At 46.7% G+C, this 17,175-nt stretch overlaps 1 protein-coding gene across 1 annotated transcript in view; it reads right to left on the bottom strand.

Moving 5' to 3' along the window:
- The window catches only part of MYRFL (myelin regulatory factor like), a 101,809-nt gene that overhangs the window by 58,489 nt on the left and 26,145 nt on the right, over window positions 1–17,175 (bottom strand). The window contains exons 3-8 of the mRNA XM_072741590.1: window positions 16,578–16,955; window positions 15,093–15,256; window positions 8,473–8,623; window positions 4,967–5,162; window positions 2,900–2,976; window positions 619–729 (exon numbers count right to left, since the gene is read on the bottom strand). Coding sequence (XP_072597691.1) covers window positions 619–729; window positions 2,900–2,976; window positions 4,967–5,162; window positions 8,473–8,623; window positions 15,093–15,256; window positions 16,578–16,955 — 1,077 coding nt within the window. The remainder of the gene's footprint in view (window positions 1–618; window positions 730–2,899; window positions 2,977–4,966; window positions 5,163–8,472; window positions 8,624–15,092; window positions 15,257–16,577; window positions 16,956–17,175) is intronic.

The following is a 17,175-nucleotide window of genomic DNA, read 5'->3' as shown; positions in this document are numbered from 1 at the left end:
GCCACGGGACAGGTCCCTTTGCCCAGAGCCAGCCAGGCTGCGTTCGCTGCCCCAGTAGGGCCACTGTGGATCCTTCCCACCCCACCTGCTCTTGGCCAGCTCCAACTGTCTACCCTGCAGTCATGACTTTGGTCAAAGACCTGGGCCCTCCTCCCCTCCAATCACCCCCAGTGCAGGTTTCATCGTTATTCCAATGACTGCTTCGTATGTAACACGGATGAGGCATTCCTAAGATGGAATCGTTTCCTGAAAGTCAAAATAAAACTATCCCTATGAGAGAAGCTTTGGCTTTAAGCCTCGCCACCTTCCTCTGCAAACTGGACAGATCCTCTCACCCTTACAGACAAGACTTCTCCCCTGAATCTAAAGTAAAACAATGGTTATTTTCATCATGATTATTAGCCATCATCTGAGTCCCCGAAATGGGTTCTATGCTGGGCTACGCAGTTCATCTACAGTATCTCATCTAGAAGCCCCGGACAACCCTTCTGGAGAAGGATATAAACGTTGTCCCCATTTCGCAGAATGGGAGAAGTCACACGTCAAGGCCACCCAGCCAGCTCAAGGCGGTGTGAAATTTCAGATTCAAGTCTTCCCATTATGCGTGGATGCCAGTACCTCTGGTCAGGATTTGGCTTTCCCTTCTTCCTCATGTTATTTGCCGTAGTCTCGCTGAAGTGCAACCGGCCCAGTGTAACTTTGGTGACCTGGTCGGCCGGCAGGTCGATTCTAAAACAAAAGAGCAGAAATACGGGGACACTGTGAGAGAACGTGGACTCTGGTCATGTCTAACTGGTCCTGAGATTCTCAGGGACGTTCAGTCCCCGGTCCCCATCACACCGCGGGGGACCCTCTCCCAGGCCCTGGCCTTTTAATAAACTCTCCACAACATGGTCAGGAATGGCAGCCGGGGAATCACTCTTAAAAGGTGACATATGGGGATCCCTGGGTGGCGCAGTGGTTTGGCGCCTGCCTTTGGCCCAGGGTGCGATCCTGGAGGCCAGGGATCGAATCCCACGTCGGACTCCCGGTGCATGGAGCCTGCTTCTTCCTCTGCCTATGTCTCTGCCTCTCTCTCTCTCTCTGTGTGACTATCATAAATAAATTAAAAAATTAAAAAAAAAAAAAAGAAATTAAAAAAAAAAAAAAAAAGGTGACATATGCCCACTCAGCAGAAGCTCGAGCCCAGAGTTTCTGACTCATGGGCCGTGTGCTCCCCATTCCACGTAACAGCTCTTTTAACTCCACCGTGGGGTGGGGGTGGGAGGGCGGGAAGACGTCTCATTTGTACCTCTGCTGCTGTTGCTAGAGCACTTGCCTCCCGAAAAGCAATTTCCCTAAGTTTCTCATGAATGTTTTTGCCTCCCCTTCACATATTGGCCTCCTCCTGGCCCGGCTCCTAAGGGAGACCACACCCAGGCTGCCCTGGTGAGGGAGAACCAGGTGTGCCAGGCAAGTTCAAGGCTGTGTTTGGACATGTGGCTTCAGCGTCAGGCTGAGCTCCCGCCTGGTCCCTCCAGGCAGGAGGATCATCTTCTTTCCAGCCCAGATGGGATTGACTCATGGTCAAAATACTGAGATGTCTCAACTACATCCCAGCCAGACGGTCAAAAAGCAAATCCCACTCCAAGTCAGCCCACAGCATGAACATTCCTTTTGGACAGTCATATTGCTTTGCGTCATGCCAGTCCTGTATGCTGTCTACCTTGGAACATACGAGGCAGTCTATCAACATAGCATTAAAAAATAAGAAAAAATGAGTTGTAAATAAGCACAGCATGACATTAAAAGAAAGGTCTAACCATAATCTATGTCAAGGAACCCACGTAGTTAGCAAGGATGCTATAAATGGTTATTAAAATAATGATGACTTGGGGCGCCTGAGAGACATAGGGGGTTAAGTGTCCAACTCTTGGTTTCAGCACAGGTTGTGATCTCTGGGTCCTGGGATCGAGCCCTGTGTTGGACTCCACTCTCGGCATGGAGTCTGCTTGGGATTCTCTCTCCCTTTCCCTCTGCCCCTCATGCCTGCTCTCTCTCTCTCTCTCTCATGTACAAATAAATCTTTTATTTTATTTTTTTTTTTTTTAAATTTTTTTTTTTAATTTTTTATTTATTTATGATAGTCACAGAGAGAGAGAGAGAGAGGCAGAGACACAGGCGGAGGGAGAAGCAGGCTCCATGCACCGGGAGCCCGATGTGGGATTCGATCCCGGGTCTCCAGGATCGCGCCCTGGGCCAAAGGCAGGCGCCAAACCGCTGCGCCACCCAGGGATCCCCAAATAAATCTTTTAAAAAACTAATAATGATGACTTCAAAATGGAACTTTTTACAAGAATTTGTTTGAAATTATTTCAATGCATTTTACCATCTTTGTTTTTGCTAATAAGCAGGTATTCATAATATTAATATATTACTAATGTGGTTTCTACAATGGGAGTCATTTTATTTATTTACTTTTTTTATTGAAGTATGGTCAACATACAATGTTACTGTAGTTTCAGGTGTAGACTTAATGATTCAATAACTCTCTACTTAGGCTGTGAGTGCAGGTCCCATCTGCCACCACACAGCACTGTTCCAATAACATTGACTCTATCCCCGATGCTGTACCTTTCATCCCTGTGACTTATTTATTCTATAACTGGAAGCCTGTATCTCCCACCCCCTTCACTGATTTTACTCCTGCCCCAACCCCTCCTCTCTGGCAACCATCCATTTATCCTCTGTATTTATAGGTCTGTTTCTGTTTTTCTGGTGTATTTGTTTATTTTTTTAGATTCCACATATAAGTGAGATCATATGATCAGCAGGATTTATTTTTAATAAACAAAATAAATTAGGCAATAGGTCTTTCCCCCCATACATTCACAAAGGAATTCAGAAGAGAAAATCTTACTTAACAGGATTGAAAGTCTTCTTGCTTCTATCTGCTTGCGATTGTTCAATAGCAATTATTTGATTGGTGGCTTCTACCTGTGTGGAACAATGGAAAGTAAATTAGTTACCAAATAAATAATTTTTTTAAACAGTCCATTAGTAAATAACATTTAAGTACTTTACAAGTTTTCCAAGGCATCAGGATAGGCACCGAGTAGAAGGAACAAGTCACTGAAAAGATGTATAAGACAATGGCCCCAACCTTAAGGAGTACGCTATTGGTGAGAAAAGAAACGAATACATGTAAAACTAAACAATGAAAACAGAAGGCAACAGAAGACAGTTGAGTTTTCTGGGCACTGAATATAGTGTGACTTGTAGATAATTAAAACATCAGGAGCAAAACACAGGAGCAAGGCAGCTCAAAGGATACATGCACCCATTCGTTCATTCCCTAGACCCTTGCCGAGCACCTGCTATGCACCAGACATTGCTCAAGGCATTAGAGGTGAGCGGTGGACAAAATTAACAGAAACCCCAGCCCTCGCAGAGCTAGCATTCTAGTAAGAAGAAATAACAATAAACAATGAAATTAAATAAAATACAGAAAATGGCTTTTCAGTACTTGCTACAAAACTCCTCTTGCTATGAATAAGTAGTGGCCAAGGTCTGGTGAGATCTGCCTTGTTCTATATGGCTTGTGGGTATTAGCATAATATTCTTCTGAAAAGCAGTTGGGCAACATACAACAGGAGTTTTAATGATGTTCGTGCCTTTGATGTATAAATTATTCTGGAATGTATCCTCATGCGAAGACAGGTATTAATGGATGTTTCTGAAGTTTTATTAATAATAAAGAATTGAAAATAAAAAAACTTAAAATAAGGTAGGAATATGGTACATTTATTCAATGGAAACTATGTCATCTTCAGAAACAATATTTTATAGGATCTTTAATAGTACCATACACTATTTTTGTAATACACTATTAACAATATGAGGTTAATTTTAATAATGGGAAAAATTAGACTACCAAATGGCGGATCCCAAATATGAAAGAATTTTCTCTCTTCTTTATTGTTTTCTATTCCAAAATTTTCACGATGGATTCATGTTACTTCCATAATCAGAAAAATATATTTTGTTGTTGTTGTTTGTTTGTAATCTGTGTTTGCTTTTGGTTTGGTTTGGTTTAAGAACTCAGTTTGGAGCAAGAGCAGCTGATGTGTGCAGCAGTTGAGCCCTATTTTGGGAGACTCAATGCCTGCAATTAGATTAATAATCAGAATAAAACATGCAAATAATGGATGCTCCTCCCCCTAAATGCTAGATCTGAGGTAAAAAGTTAACAAATCCTTGTTGGCCATTCAGAAGTCATCCTACCTGCATTCTAAACTCAGCTCTCTTATTTACTTATCTTGGATGAATTGTCTAAATTTACCATGACCCAGTCTCCCCTCTGGTAAACTGAAAAAGTGGGGACATTGACTAGATTAATGGTTCCGTGGCTTTTTAAAGTCAGAGACCTATTTGAGAATGAGGTGAAAACTATGAATCAAAAAGAATAAAGCATTACAGTTAGTAAAAGATGTGCAAGATTTATATAGTGAAAACTATCAAAATGTAGTTTGAAGTGATGCTCTTTCCAAGCCAGTTTCAAGCCTTAAGAAATTGGCAGCTCCCGCTTCCTATGTCTTAGAACATTTATTCTTAGAACCCATCCACCATGCTGTGAGGAAGCACAACCTATCCCACAACCTATCCACGTAAAGAAGAGCCAAGGCCTCCCAGCCACAGTCTCATTTGAGTTCCTGGCCAATGGCCAGACCCAAACTTGACAGATATATAAATAAGCTATATTTGAAATTGGATCCAGGCCCAGCTAAGCTGCCCCAGATGATGACTCCTGAAGAGATATGAACTGTCAGAGCCAATCCCTAACCAACCTGCACATCTGTGACCCAAAGAGATGATTATCATTATTTTAAGTTGCTAAGTTGGGGGGGTAGCTTGTTATGCAGCAACAGATAACTGGAACACTTAATAAATGTTGGTTTAATTAAATTGAGCTCAATAAAAGACTTACCTTAACCCCAAAAGCTTTCAAGTAAAACATTTCTATTGGCTTTAGGCCCATTTGAGTTTTGACAAATTTTGGACTTCCCCAAACTTGGATATGGATGGTTATCTGAAAATGGTTCTTCTTTTGGCAAACAAAAGCTTCATCTGCTGGCGAAAAATTAAATCCTTTGTCTGTGACAACTCGATAGCCTAAATCAGGTCTATGAAAAGAGGAATCAAAAATCTAATTTAACAAACATTTTCTACACATCTTCTTTCATTAAGTATATTAATAGTAAAAAAACATAAAATATTAATAGTATAAACATTTCAAGAAAATATATTATGGAAGGTGACCCTTGCTATATTTAATCAATTTTGTGGATTTTTTGCTGAGGAAGTGAAATGCTATTTCAAAACACAGATGGTTCTCTCACAGCATTTTATCTTCTCACAAGAAAGAAGCACAATTCTTGCCAAATGGAAACACTGTCTCCTCAGCCTGCCTTTTCCCTTTGTGCTTTCTAGAATTCTAATTGGACTCTACCATACAACAGAAAGCATAGTCTAGGAGTTGAGAAGTCACTGCATTACTCAGACCTGTGAAATATCTGGAATGAAATTCATCGTTTTCCTCCTTTAAAAAAAAAAGCCTCTAAATGTCATCAGCAACACCATACACAAATAGTCCCTCAGATGAGTGACTCTTCAGCCTACTGATGGTCAGAAGGAAAAAGGAGGCTGGTCAGAATTACCAGGAATAGCTTTAAACTAGATTCACCAGAGCCAGTGTAAGAATACTGATTGCAAACCTATTTTCACCAGAGTTTGGCCATTTCCTTTTTCCCTTCCTGATCTGGTAATGGCACTGAAAACCTACTATGCTGGTTACATCTACTGGGAACAGAAGCGGCGGGATGGCTAATCAGGCCCTTGCTTTATTTGTCCTATCAAATTATTTTCAATATCAGTGCTTTGAGTATCATGGGTTTAATTAGATCCCTTTAAATGTTAAGAAAAATAAAACACCCTACATGTGTAACATTATTGAGTAAAGAACAGAATATAGAAGGTGAAACCTTTTTGGTAAGTTTTTCCTATACATGTTGTAGATATGGAACAGGATTTTTAATTCGTCAAGATTCCTAAATGTGGGGTTTTCCCCAGGAAAGGAGCTCCTTCCCAGGACCAGAAGCAGAGAAGGGCAGATTTACTGCTCTGCTAGCTCTCTGCTGCTTCATGGGTCTGTGCTTTCTGGGATCTCAATTTGGATGGCTGCCATTATAATGAACAACATTGAGTTTCTACATTTTCCTCTAATTCCAGAGACAGAAAATATGAATGAGTCTCTTGGGAAAAAAGTGTTCATGTTCTTTGCAAGTTAAGCACCTTCCCAATGGATCAAGTCACTGGATCATTGATTACTCCCAAGTAGCTGATCCGTCAAAGGCTCCGCAATCAGAGTGCCCGCAGCAGCAAATCCAAGAACATTCACTGAGTGAAGGATTTGATAAAGACCACATGTCTTATGCCGTCTGGGAACTTCATATTGACTCATGTTTCTAGAACTAATCGAATTTACTCATCTCACGGCTAGATGAATGAAATTGTATAGATTTTACTGCAGAGGGTAATAAGAACTGTCTTGGTTGAGAAAAAAAGGAAATATCTTTTTGTGATCTTCCATGTTTCACTATCAAAGACTCCGAAGGAAGCAGGTAAGGTTTACAGCTCAGATAGGAACATTTAAGCCTGAAATTTAAAGACAGTCAGAAGCAGAAACTGAATCAACCAACAACACTTATGCAGTTGAAGATGATTCTGAATCTTAAACACCAAACTCTGGTTATAGAAATCTGTTTACCTAAAAATAGCAATTCTGTTCTTGATATCAAAAGTTATACATCAAGTCAACTAAACTGGCTTTTTAAAAGCTCTTTCAAAACAGGTTTTAAGTATCACTCAGAAGACAAAGTTTTTGATGAATGTTCAATCCCCTAACTGGATTGCTTTTAAGTAATTTAAGGAAACAATATTCTTGTGACAAATTAGACAAAATAATCTGGGACAAGCAATTTTCTGTCTCAATGATATGAGTAGTGAAATCAAGACAACATGAAGTCTAATGTAGATTAACATGGTCTTTTTCTTGCACTTAAGAGAAGTGAATTACGTCTAAGCATTCAAGATAAATCTGCCTCTATACCTTTGAGCTGATACCATCCATGTTCTCCTTTTTTTCCAGATCAGTGGAGCTTAGATTGGCTGTTCAAAACTTAAAAAAAAAAAAAAAATCTACTCAAGTAAGAAGAAGGGTAAGTTGCCTCAAAAACTTGATCACGGGTTTCACAACCTCAGTAGTCATATTTAAGATAGCACATGGAATACTCCCCCAAAATATAACCAAATGAAGGCCAAGACTCAAAACCAAGACCAGTGGACCCTTCCTTTCTTCATCTAATTGGACACAGTGGCAAAGACACAAAGTTGTGACATTTCAATGATGCAATTAGCAATTTGCTCCTTTCTGCCTCCCATTCAACACACCAACCCCCAAAGTCTGTTTAAGTCCTTAGAATTTGTTTTAAGGAAATGATTTCTTCCTTCTAAAAGTTTCTCCAACATGAAAGTCCTAGTGATAAGTTTTGCTCTTAAAGGAGCTATATTTGAATTTGGGAAATATCAGGGAAGGCCCTCAAGTTTATAGATCAAAGTTTCTCATTTCACATTATATTTATTACTTGAAAGTCCTATTCTTTAGCCATTAACATTTTTCAGATTTTTCAAGAAGGCATTTATAATCTTGAAAATTCTAGAAGATTTAGGTAGGTAAATTATACCCTAAGGAATAAAGAGAAGGTTCAGAGGATATTTAAGAGCAATAAAACATAGGTCCACATTTACTTCCTGAAACTATAATGTCATAAGATCACGATGAAACTTTTATAGTTTAAAGATATTTTGTACGGTTTCATTTCAGTCTCTAAATACAAAGCCACCACCAGCTAGGATTGTTGTCGTGTATGTTTTTGTTTTTGTTGTTGTTGTTGTTGTTGTTGTCGTCGTGTATGTTGACAATGAGCTTGACATACTGATTCACAACATAGATATTGGGGGAGGGGGAATGTCACCAGCTAGCAATTTAACGTGGCCCCCAAAACAGTATTCTGTGGAATTTTAAATCAGCTGCAGGCTTAAATGTTACTGATTCGGGAAATCCCTATTTTCCAGCTTTTAGTTTGAACTGGGTATATGATCTCAGAAAGATTCGCTCTCCCTCCATCATTTAGTGGGTAAATTATAATGAGTTGGGATTATAATGTGGATTCCAAAAAGCCAGAAGCCCATGTCCCAGCTACTCATTAGTTGGACTGCAAAACATAAGGAGTAAGACACACTTTCTCATTGACCCCCTTCTATTTGATCAGGGGTGGCATCAAAGCCCAAATACTTGGATTTAGTCTTGAGAGTTAGCACTGCCTTTCTTCCCTCACTCTCCAGTACACCACCAGGGGGTCCTGGGCCACTTACAGTTTTTCATAATGACCATTTAATAAACTGTGCCAAGGAACACTTTGGTATGGCTGCCACTTCAGAGTAGGAGAACACTGGTCCACTGGCATCACGTTCAGCCCCTCACTGTTGTAGTCTTGCACTTCACTGCTGTAACTCCTACTTGTCACTGCAAAGAAATCGGTGTTAAAAAAAAATTAAAAAAAAAAAAAAGAAATCAGTGTTAGATCCTTCTTCCAAGGCTGTTTTTCCTGGACTCACAGACAGCTGCATGGAGCGAATGAACTGGCCGCGTATGAGGAAGAGTGACCATGTGGAAAGTGATAAGTGTTGGGAGGCAGGAGACATGTGGCTAGCCTTGTTTCCTCATCTGTAACAAGAGCAGTTTGGGGTCAGTGATCTCTATGATGCCATCATGAGTACTTGGTGGAAACTCTGCCCTCAGTATCTATCTACTCTACTTCCTGCACAGCATCTCCCCTCTTCCAGTCAACATGGTTCCAGTGGAGTCCACTCCCAGCTGGAGGAGGGTACGGGGGCCCAGGCTGGACCAGTTAAAGCACAGCATTCACTACTTGCATGGATAACTGCATCAGGTAGACTCATGACCCAAGCCAATCCAAGCAGAGTGGACCTCAGCCCTTCAGGGGACACGGGTTCCAAGATGCTGACTCTTTGCTATGAGCTTTAAACCCATGAGATCACAGCCCCAAGAGCTGCTGGCACCATTTTGGTACATGAAGGAAAAGCCTGTCTGGGACCGTAGCCCACACAGCAGAAGGCAGGTTTGAGAATGAAGGGCACCCAGTTCTGATGTCGTGATTGGAGTTCTGGGATCCAATTCTAAACTCTTAGGTTACAGGAGCCAAGGAATCCTCCAGTTTTGTTTTTTGTTTGTTTTTTGCTTAAGGCACTTTGAGGTTTTGGGGATTTTGTCCTTTGTTTCTTTGTTTTTGTTCATTGCAACCACTACATCTAATCCGTTACAGGTCCCTTGTGGCACTAGCTTTCTGAACTTAGATGAGCTATTTATTCACTTAGGGTCTTACTTCCTTCAACAGCAAAAACAGAAATTAAAGCAGATGTCTTGCCCATCTTGCAACGTTATACAAGCAGAGAGACTATCATAGTACAAGTGAAAGCGCTTCCAGAAGCTAAAGCCAAGATAAAGTGACAGAAAGGGTCGAAAGTATGTAGTATTGACAATACGAAATTGCTATTTTCATATGTTAAAATAACAGCAATTTCACAGGCCCAAGCTACTATTTTTGCATAATCCTTGCAAATTGTCTTAATTTGAGTATGCCTCCAGACCGTGTGATTCACCCTTGGATAATCTTGGTGTAAATTCTATTGGTATGTTTCTGTTTCTCTTTTAATCCCCCTCCAATCACTCATGCCTGACTTCAGGAGTGAGAGGGAAATAGTGGGTGTTTGTAAGCTCAGGTGCAGGGCTGTAAGCACCAACACAGAAGTGTGACATGAGTTCCTGTGGAGCGTGCTCTGAGCCCACAGGTTGGTAAATGCTGGGTTGGCTTTCGCCCTCCCAACTTCCTTTCTTTACACTTGCACTGAGGACTTCCTCAAATGAATAAGTAACACAGCTGCTGCAGGTGGTCTTTGGTCTCAAATGTCATAGAAAATAGGTTTATGGGGGTATCTCTCTATTACATGTCACTTAAGGAAAACAACTTTTTTTTTTTTTTTTTTTTTCAGTTTTTGTAGACAACCATTTTGAAAAGATTTTGCAAAATCATGAAAACCGTTTTCCTGGCTTGGACTGTAGAAGGTCAGCAGCACAAGGACCTCTTCAGGCTGTCACTCCTCCAAAAGTTACCAGACCTAAAAACTTTTCAACACACACACACACACACAAACACCTTCCAGGGTTCTCCTGCTTAGACAAAATCCCGAGAAAGGAAGACACTATCCTCCCATCTTTTCTTCCTCTGTCCTCCAGCGGAAAAAGAGTCTAAAAGAAGTTCAAGAGCTTGGAGTCTGGAATCCGACGGGCCTGGGCCTGAGTCACAACTCCACACTCACTGGCTGTACAATCCAGGCAAATGGTTTCAGGTCTCTGGGCTTCAGGTTCTTCATCTACAAAACGGGAGTAACAGCCTCCTGGGGCTGCTGAAGGGATTCAACGGGTTACGTCCATCCATGCTCAGCGCCTGTCTATCCCCAGTAAGGGCCTAAACGGTGGCACTTTGACTTCTTACCAGTGGCACTGTCATCATCATCACGTAGCCTTGCTTCAGCTCAGGTGCCTCGGCTGTTTCTAAGAAGCCTTGGCCAATACTTCTGCTCTTGGCCTCCGTGAGAACTCAGTCGGAGGTGGAATAACTCACACCGAGTGCCTGAGTGACGATCACTAACTCGGGCCCTTCCCCACTCACTCGTGGTGGCAAGGTCAAGGATTGGGCCTTTCCTGCTTTTTCTCATTACAGCAGCAAAGGGATGGGGCACCGCTCCCACGGGACCGACGCAGCCAGGGCTTCCCCTCCAGGAGGAGCTGGATATCCGCTGGTGAGACCCTGGGCCCCAGGCCACACTGAACTTCAAGGCAAAAGCCTGAGCCTGGGGTGGCTTAGTGGTTAAGCATCTGCCTTCAGCTTGGGGCATGATCCCAGGATCCGGATGGAGTCCCACATCCGGCCCCTTACAGGGAGCTTGCTTCTGTCTCTGTCTCTCTGTGTGTGTGTCTCTCTCAATAAATAAATAAAATCTTTAAAAAAAAAAAAAAAAAGAGCCTGAGCCCAATGCTGGGACCTATCACTGTTCACACTAATAAGAACGTCTACTACTCCCGTGTGCTGTCTCCACCACCGCTGTCCCCAAGCGCACCCACACACTTGGCATAGCTTCTCATCAACTCTGCAAGGTAAGGATACTTTTGTTTTTTCAATAAACTTTCTTGACTAAGTACAATATACATAAAAAAGAATGCATTATTATGCGAGATCATTAGTATGCAATTTGATGCTTCCTAATAAAGTGAATTTTACTGGGTAACTAGCGTTGGGCCAAGAAATAGGACATGTCCAGCCCTCTAGAAGACACTCTTGTGTCCTCTTCCAGCTACTACTTTCTCCTGCCCAAGACAAATGACTATTTTGAAATCTAATGCCATAGAGGAGTTTATAGAAATGGAGTCCTATGATATATACTCTTACGTGTTGGCTTCTTTCGCCCAATATTGTGTTTATGGGATTCACTCATTATTGTTGCAAATGGCAATCATTTGTTCATCTCTATTACTGGAGGAATGTACCACAATTTATCCTGCCTTTTTTTTTTTTAAGATTGTATTTATTTATTCCTGAGAGACCCAGAGAGAGAGGCAGAGACACACGCAGAGGGAGAAGCAGGCTTCCTGCGGGGAGCCTCATGCAGGACTTGATCCCAGGACCCCAGGGTCACACCCTGAGCCAAAGGCAGATGCTCAACCACTGAGCCACCCAGGCGTTCCTTCTCCTGCCTTTGATGGCCATTTGGGTTATTTTTCAGTTCATGGATATTATAAGTAATGCTGCTATGGATATTTTTGTGTGTCTTTTAGTGGGTGTACCTGCATATTTCTGGAAGACATATTCCTAGCAGTGGAATGACGGGGACATAGGATATGCATTAGTCCATGCAGCCAAACTGATTTACCGAGTGGTTAGGAGGTCAGGATTCCTCGTGTCATTTAACAAATGTGGAAACTGGGGTTCAAACACCTGAAAAAACTTGCCCAGTGTCACAGCTGCTAAGTGGAAGAGACAGGATTCAAGCCATCCTCTTCCCTTCATGCTACATGGAGGATTTCTTGAGAACCCGTAGCAGAAGAGGAATAGAAGTGTGAAGGCAGCAAAGTGCTCAAGTCCTCACCTGTTGGAAAAACTCATAGCTTGCATTTTTAATGTCTTTCAAAAATGTTATTTTATACATTACTTTTAAGAGAATCTTAGAAATGGGTGAAATAGAAATTATGATCCTCATTTGACAATCAAGAAAAGTCAGTCTTGGGGCACCTAGGTGGCTCAGTTCGTTAAGTGGCTGACTCTTGGTTTCAGCTCAACTGGTGACCTCAGGGTCCTGAGATCCAGTCCCTCAATGAGGAGGCTTCTGCTTGTCCCTCTCCCTCTTCCTTCTGCCCAAGCCCTACCCTGCTTTCACTTGTGTGTGCTCACTCTCTCAATTTCTCCCCAAAAAATAAATCTTTAAAAAACAAAAAAAAAGAGTCAGTCTCAGAAAGTCCCCAGCTGCTGAGGAGATGAGCAGATACTTTTTCTGATTCCAAAGTGTGAACTCAGCCAGTGCACCTCTCCTGGGGGCCAAAGGCCACCACTCTGGGGCTGAAATGCCCTTCCATATTTGAGGTTCAAAACGTATGAGTCCATGAACTCTCTTATAATTGGGGTTCGGATCAGAGGGAAGCGGGAACCCTCTCATATATGGGGTCTAGACCACGTGGGGCTGGAAACAGCTAGAAGGAGCCTGCCCACCAGCTATTTTCTCTCTAAGCAAGATGTTACATCTGCCCATAGCAACCCAGTGAGTCCACATTGTGAGCCTATAAATGGGACTCTTGGAACCCTTGGACAAAGTGAACTGCTTGGGCGAAGGTCACCAGAAAAGCCTTATTGATTGATTTAGAACATCTCCCACCGAAATCCCTGCCCAATAATAACTAGCATGAGCTCCTCCTTCCTGCTCTCCTGTCTTTGTAAAAACCCTCGCCCTCCGCCACAACAAATAGGAGTTCTCTACTAGAAGACTTCGGCAGAAAATGTAAACTGTGATGAAAACACAGCATTCGGATTTTTGCCTCCCTCCACCCCCACCCCAGGAACCTGTTCATTTACATTCTGGAACCATTGTCTGGAGGCAATGCCCATCTTTCATGGGCTTTTCAGTGACCTCTGTTCGAATAAGGACTGAAACAAGGAATTCAAAATTTCCTATCTGTTGAGACATTTCGGATCCTCTTCCATGACTTTCTCTGGAGATGGTGAAAAAAAAAAAAAAAAATCAATGTCCTCTCCAAGAGGCAGGCAGCAGAAAATCATTGCAGGATGGAGCCAAACCCTGCAACGGCCAGGACGATTTGAGCAGCAATCTGGTTTGATGGGGAAAGGCTAGGAAGGTTTGGGTGGCTTGCTGGGTTCTCTCCGTGGGCCGCTGCCTCTGTGGGAGGTGAACAGATGGGTCCCTCGTCTGGCTGGGAACTTACTCAGCCTTTTGTGTTTGAGAATCACAAAGAAGCTGCAGGCTAGATGTAAGGATCCTGGAGGAGACTCAGGAAGTTCGCAGAGGAAGGTGGACTGTGAGCTCCAAATTATCCAGAAAGGAGACTTTCATTAGCATTTTGTGGCTCAAGGGTTGAATAAGGAAAACCAAGCAACTGCTGGCCAGGCTGGATCCATGCGAAAGAAAAGGAGGCAGGGAGAGGTCTGGTTCTTGCAAGGGCCGGATGCCCAGTGCGCGTGTGCCCCAGCACTCCCGGGGGTGGGGGGCGGCCTCTGTGGGCCTTGGCGGAGCTGGAGCTGGAGCTGGAGCCGAGGCCAGACATCCCTGAAAGGACAGTGGGCTGCACAAGCGCAGAGGACTGGTTCTAATCCTGTGGCCTTGAAAGACAAGGGCAGCAACTCAAGCAGGCGAGGAAGCCACCTGCATCACCTTTAAGGGTAGTAGAAACCCCTGGAGTTGGGAACAGGAGGAGGAAAGAGAGCTCCAGGATAGAAGTCTGTAAACCTCCTGCCAAGCTGATGCATGGGAATAAAAGGGATGTACCCTAAGTCTGGGCGCCCATTCACGGGGCCTGCATCTGATTATTCACACAGCAGCTGATAGAAGACGCACGGGGGCTTATCCTTTTGCCTGGTAAGTGCCGCTGCATGTATTCTCAAAGGTCAAGGTTTCGGACTCCGAAAAGTCCAATTTGTTCACAACTTGAAGAGGTCTCTAAGCTCAAAACATGATGGGTCATCGGTTATATAAGACCAAAGATAAGGTCATCTGACCCCTTGGGCATCCTATGATTCTGCTGAAGACTTGATCTTCCGGCCGAAGGAACTGGACCGATAGAATCTGAAAGATCGACTTGGAACCCGCTAACTTGGAAGTGAGTCCTAGGGGAACTCAAGTCTCTCAGTGGTTCCTGCTCCACTTTGGAGAAACTCTCCAAAGTCGGCTTCTCAGAGTACCTGCCGCGGGCCCGCAGGCCTGGGAGCCCCTGGGAGCTCGTCGGGGCCCCAGAATCTCGGACCCCGCCTCAGGCTGCAGGTTCAACATCATCTCAGGTTCAATCAAAACCGTGTTTTACCAAGATTCCTATTAAAGTTGAGAAGGGTTGCAACGCACCAAGCAACAGCACACCGGCAGGCTGCAGAACGTGCTGCCACCTTGTACGCTGCCACCCGCCTGGAGCCTGTGTCCTCCCAGACACACCGCCCTGAGATCCAGAGGATGGTCATTTGGCCTCCACCAGAGAGAGGGAGAGGGAGAGAATGTGGCATCTCTCCCCAGGAGGCCCTGCATGACCCCACCTAGCACCGCTGGTAACCGGTAACGGGGTTAGGAGGAGAGGAGGAAACCCCCGGGGACTAACCCCTGGCTGAAGGGTGAACGCGGGGACAGGCCCCAGGTCGGCTCACCTGCTCGGGCGTGCTGGGCCCACACCTGGCAGTCCCTGGGGTCCTCATGCTGGGCCCACACCTGGCAGTCCCCAGGGTCCTGGTGCTGGGCCCACACCTGGCAGTCCCCGGGGTCCTCCAGCACCTCTGTGCACTTTCTCTTCTTGGTTGGTGGAAACGAGGTTCTAAAATCAAGAACCCAAAATGAAGGTTAAGAGTTTCTGCTCTCCAGGTTGCAGCACATCAGATTCAATATTCCAGGTCTCTGCTCCTGGCCTTCTCAAGGCTGATTCTGGTTAGGGACGTGGGGGCTCAGCCGTTGGGCCTGTGGCCCAGGGCATGACCCCAGGGCACGGGATTGAGTCCTGTGTCGGGCTCCCCGCAGGGAGCCTGCTTCTCTCTCTGCCTGTGTCTCTGCCTCTCTGTGTGTCTCACGTGAACAAATAAAATATTTTTTTAAAAAGACTAATTCTGGTTGGTTACGACAGCTCAAGCCCTGCTGGTCTGCAATAGGACAAGATCCTGGCTCAGCATCCCTCCTAGTCTGAAACTTAGTTTTCCAATATCCTGTAGAGCTGAGGTTCGGCTGCTTGGAAAATAAGCTCTGACCACATTTGCGCAGGGCCCACTGAGGCAGAGAAGATATGGACCTAAGGTATAGCCCGAGAGGTGCACATTTTATGCCTGAAATTTTTTCTTCACGTGGAATTTCAGCACAATTTTTGAGGACCTTTACTCTTTTTTGCCATTCTTTAGGTTTAGAAGGAGGAAGGGAGGAGAAAAGAAGGGGAAGGAGGAGGGGGGGATGTTAATGTTCATCAGCAGGGAAGGCAGGGAAGCCGCGGAGTCTGCCCCGCTCTCAGGCCCCCTCTGTATCCGACGGTGAGGGTGAGGCTTTGGGGTCGGGCGTCTGAACCCAAGGACGGTCCTAGGTCGGCGCCGGGCCGCGTCCGATCTCTGCGCCACCAGCGCCACCTGCTGGAGAGGCCGCCGCGGCTCGCGCTTCCGAGCGGGCGGGGCCGGCGGGGCCGGCGGGGCCGGGGGGCGGGGGGGCGGGCGAGGGGACCGCGAGGGCTGCGGGCTGCGGGGGTCGGAGAGGGCTGCGGGGGGGGGGGGGAGCGGGGCCCGGGAGGGCTGCGGGCTGCGGGGGGCCGGGAGGGCTGCGGGGGTCGGAGAGGGCTGCGGGGGGGGGGGGGAGCGGGGCCCAGGAGGGCTGCGGGCTGCGGGGGGCCGGGAGGGCTGCGGGGGTCGGAGAGGGCTGCGGGGGGGGCGGGGGAGCGGGGCCCAGGAGGGCTGCGGGCTGCGGGGGGCCGGGAGGGCTGCGGGGGGCGGGGGGGAGCGGGGCCCGGGAGGGCTGCGGGGGTCGGAGAGGGCTGCGGGGGGGGGGAGCGGGGCCCGGGAGGGCTGCGGGGGGCGGGGGGCCGGAGGGCTGCGGGGGTCCGAGAGGGCTGGGGGGCTGGGGGCCGGAGGGCTGGGGCCGCTGGGAGCGTCGTGCTCACTAAGTACCGGGGCGGCTGGCGGGGGCGCTGCTGCTGGCGGGCCGGGCCGATCCCCAGGTGGGCGCACACGCCGCGGGCGGGCGGGGCCGGGCGCCGACAGGTGTCCGCGAGGCAGGTGAGGAGGCCGCGGCGCAGGGGGCCGGAGCTGCTCAGCGGCAGGTGCGCGGGGGGCGGCGCAGGCGGGGCCGCGGCGGGGCTCCTCGGGCCCGAGGGCGTCGCGGGGGCGCAGCACGCACCTGGGGGCACAGGCGGGTGACGGGCCGCTCTGACCCGTGCCCCGCGGGGCGGACGCCGCAGGGGCTGCAGGGGCCGCTCACCTTTGGCGTCGGGAGGAGAACTGGAGTCTGACGCCGAGTAGGGCGGGGTGTCCGGGAGCTGCGGCTGCCTGGGGAGGGGAGACAGACGGGGCTGGGGCCGGGGCCGGGGCCTGTCCTGCCGCCTCTGCCACCGAGGGAGGCAGCCCCGGGACAGCCCGCCCGCCCAGCCCCTGGGCCTGGTGTCAGGTGTGAAGGAGATGGGCCCCGAGCCGGACAGAACCGGGTTGGGGTCCCAGCTCCCCCACTTCCGAGCTGTGTATCCACGAACAAGGCCCCAGTCCCTCCAGG

This window comes from Vulpes vulpes, chromosome 16 (assembly GCF_048418805.1).
Source record: "Vulpes vulpes isolate BD-2025 chromosome 16, VulVul3, whole genome shotgun sequence".
NCBI classification, from domain to species: domain Eukaryota; kingdom Metazoa; phylum Chordata; class Mammalia; order Carnivora; family Canidae; genus Vulpes; species Vulpes vulpes.
The sequence above is the reverse complement of the archived record's forward strand: the minus strand, read 5'-3'. Positions and strand labels throughout refer to the sequence as shown.